Source organism: Nematolebias whitei, chromosome 18 (assembly GCF_014905685.2).
Source record: "Nematolebias whitei isolate Nwh7 chromosome 18, NemWhi1, whole genome shotgun sequence".
In the NCBI taxonomy this organism is placed as follows: Eukaryota; Metazoa; Chordata; class Actinopteri; order Cyprinodontiformes; family Rivulidae; genus Nematolebias; species Nematolebias whitei.
The window spans coordinates 28980450-28984152 of NC_056515.1; the positions used below are offsets into that span (position 1 = coordinate 28980450).

Sequence of the window (3703 nt, forward strand, 5' to 3'; positions counted from 1 at the left end):
CCGCCAGGAGAGAAGGAAACAGAAGCATATCTGCCTATGACTTAGAATGTCCATCTACTAGTTCCTTGTTCTCCATTCTGCCAGGAGAGAGGGAAAACAATTCTGGCTATGACTTAGAACTTCCATCTATTGAGCTATTTGTCCTCCAGTCCACCAGGAGAGAAGGAAACAGAAACAGAGCTGCATACGACTTAGAATGTCCATCTACTAGTTCCTTGTCCTCCAGTCCGTCAGGAGAGAGGGGAAACAATTCTGGCTATGACAGAACTTCCATATATTGAACTCCTTGTCCTTACGTCCACCAAGAGGTATGGGAAACATATCTATGATTTAGAATGTCCAGCAACTATTTTTTGTCCTCCAGTCCACCATGAGAGACAGGGGAACATATCTGTCTATGACTCCTATGTTTCTATCAGTCTTCTTGACCTTCAGACTGCACCAAAATTGGATTAATATTAACTGTCCAGAACTCGTGACGTCCACCTACCAGACACCATGACTCGGAATTCAGATCTCCGAGTTGGGGGTCCAAACCTTCCTCTTCCTCCTCCTCCTCCTCCAGCGTTGCCTCCCATAGGACCAGGTTTTCCAGTATTGGCTCGAGGATACTCCACACGCAGCTTGGTGTTCCCATATTCATATCCATTCCTTCCATAAACAGCATCATCTGCATCCCTAAGAGGAGAGAGCAAAGAACCCCTTACCAAAGGACGCCTTGCGAGCACAGGTTGGATTTGCTGTCTCCGTCCAATCCTTGCCGGCGTTCACTGAAGATGAAACTTTATCACAAATTTTAAGATGTCCAAAAAGAGGAATGTGATTTGACTTGCCAAAAACCATCCCGAAAACTCACCGCGGGTCTTCAAAAGTGACGAAGGCAAAAGGAATGATGCCTCTATTGTTCTTCATTTCAATTTCACGAATTTTTCCATATTTGAAGAAGAGATCCTCAACGTCTCTCTCCGTAACATCCACAGGGAGATTCCCCACATAGATGCGGCCTTCAGACATGTCGATTGAGTGGGTGGCACTGCTGACACAGAACAGGAGCAACTGCAGAATGTAAGCTCACTCACTTCTTTCTTTCACAAATGGCAGCAGAAATGGTCCTTTTTCTATTCCTGGTCCCAAAACGTAGTCCTTCCGTAGCCAGTTTCTTAATTTAGATTAAAAACAAATATCTAAACATGGGATGCAGCCAGGAGAGAAGAAATGATGAGTTCAAAAAAATATATAAATGGCACAGGACCTTGGATCAAAGCCTGAAAGCTTTAAAACAAAATATATGAACAAATTTAATACAAAGTAACATTACAGTAAATTCTGAACTCTTAGGTATTTTTTTGGATTTGCAAAACAAACTTTCCACTACTTGATTTTATTGTTTATGTGTAAGTGGGACATGATTAGGCCTGTCATGATAAGACATTTTGTTGGGTAATTAATTGTTTCAGCAATTACTGCGATAAATGATAATATTGTTTGAAATTAGATAATAATTAGTAATTATTGTCAAATTTATGAAGAAATGTTGGTTAGTTTGTTTTGAGTTTAGTACTTTTTTGACCACCGGATGACAGTATAAGACTGAGTCAAAGAATGGATAGTGAGCAGTGTGCCTCTTTAAGAAAAATGGGAGGGAGGCCTCGACACATGGGCTGTCTCTCCTTTTTTTCCGGTTCTCAAAATGGCAGACACTCTGTGTGGTTTGAGCTCTTTAACATAGCATTTTTCACACAAAGCTTTTAATAAAAAAATAAGTAAACAAGTTCTCAGCTTATTTTTGCAGAGAAAAACAACTTTTCACACAAAGACACAGGTTTCAACAGTGAATTTAGGAGCTTTGACAAGACGGAATTTTTTTCCTCAAGGTCTACCAGTTAGCTTAGCTTGTAGCTTAGCTGATTTTAACGATCCAAAAACATGATTTTGGGATGGTTAAAACAAACTTTAATAAGAAAGGGAGGGGTCAGTGAAGAGCGCCAAAGTTGAGCCTTGTCATCCAGTGTCTTTAGTAGAAAGAGAGACACAAAGAAACAATAAAGCCGATAAATGAAAATGACGTCAATAATTTTCATTTATCATGCGATTGATTTGTTTATCGCGAGAAGCCTAGACATGATATGTGAACAAAGTGTTTCAGTGATGTACAGGACATAAAAGAACACATTACATATGTACCAGTACACATTGTTTAGTTGTTTATAAAGATTCAAAGTAGAAAAAAAAAGATACCAAAGTCACACTTACACTTTTCATTTGAAATTGCTCATAAAACAGGCAGGCATAAAAAATAAAAAAAAATAACAGTTTTTCAATAAAATAAATCCAAGTCTAGTCTGATTAAAAAAAAAAATTCAACCTTTATTTATACGGGTTAGTCTCACTGAGCCACAAGGGACTCATTTACGAGACCTGTTTTCATTGTGATAAACTACGACCTGAGTATTTTGACGTCAGACATCAATGTGGAATTGACTCATAAGATTTATAACTATGAAAGAAAATATGTATACAGTACATACATTAGGGACTACCAATGAATTTGAAATATTTGAAGGGTTGTTAATATATGAATTTTAAGAATATGTGACCAACATTTTAAAAAGTGATTGGTATTTTTGGATGTGTAAAAATATTTCACAAATAATGGAAATTTAATTATTAAATTCAAAAAGTAGCGTTGCCTGAAAGGCCCTCCTCATAGCCTGACTCTCGTATGACGATTCAGTGAAATCTTTCACTGGTATCCTGGAGTTGAAAAACATAAAAACTGTCAATGGGTGATAGTTTATTAATGTAAAGACAAAGTACCGAAACATAAACAGTCTTTATATTAATTAGTTACTTATGCGGCTAACTTGGAATTGAATTCTGAGGCCTTCTAAAATCAAACCAACCAAACCCGTTTGGCTGGTTGAGAAGTCAAATAGTTAAAATAAGATCGAAACTCCACAAATGACTAGCTCGTACATTCGTAATAAAGCTTTTAAGCTGAAAGTAATCAAGGACATAATAAAGTAACGTTATGGCTAATCAGGCTAATGTCGTTAGCTAACGAAGAGTCGCATGCTTCAAAATATTTTTAACGTACGTATTTAGTAACCAGCTGTGTAACTCAAAGTGTATAACTAAAGATTTTACTTGACATTTGTGGCTCAAACATGTACGTTACGCTTTTCCACACAAGATGTTATCCCTTCAACAAACCAGTCTCTTTGTTGAATAAGGTCAGCTAGTCATCGAGCTTTAGCTTCTTGTGAGGCTAAAAATTTAACTATATTTCTATTATAATAAAATGCCTGTAACGTTCAGTGCGCAATAAAATGTAAGCAATATAATAATTTATGTTTAAAATGTGGAAAATTACCTTTCTTAGTGGCTAATGCCGTCTTAACTAAAGATATCGCCTTTGCAAATTATCGCTTGGCTACTCGTGCGTTAGCATTAGCTTGTAGCTTTCACAACTTCCGTTGTTTTTCTTCTTCTTTGTTAAATTACGGTAGGCAAATATCTTTGCAGGCGCATTAGCGCCACGGTCCAGATTGGAGTGTGATTCAGAGTAGCATGCCTCAAAAATACGTTTTTTTCCCCCTCCAATAATTTATTTCTACAAATCTGAAATTAGCTTTATATTTTACAACGCCGAAACCTTTCTGTTTTTTATTAAATTTATCTGATTGTTTCATACAGACAATAG

The 3703-nt window shown here is 36.9% G+C and overlaps 1 protein-coding gene across 3 annotated transcripts in view; it reads right to left on the reverse strand.

The window, feature by feature from the left end:
- srsf9 (serine and arginine rich splicing factor 9) overlaps window positions 1–3488 on the reverse strand; it is a 6129-nt gene extending 2641 nt beyond the window's left edge. Inside the window, exons 1-3 of one of the 3 annotated variants that reach the window (XM_037692564.1) lie at window positions 3374–3488; window positions 857–1033; window positions 491–678 (exon numbers count right to left, since the gene is read on the reverse strand). In XM_037692564.1, the coding sequence (XP_037548492.1) occupies window positions 491–678; window positions 857–1014 (346 nt within the window). In that variant the 5' untranslated portion in view covers window positions 1015–1033; window positions 3374–3488. Of the gene's footprint in view, window positions 1–490; window positions 679–856; window positions 1057–3373 lie in introns of all 3 variants that reach the window. The other 2 variants (XM_037692566.1, XM_037692565.1) reach the window with 2 other exon arrangements.
- Window positions 3489–3703: the final 215 nt, after the last annotated feature.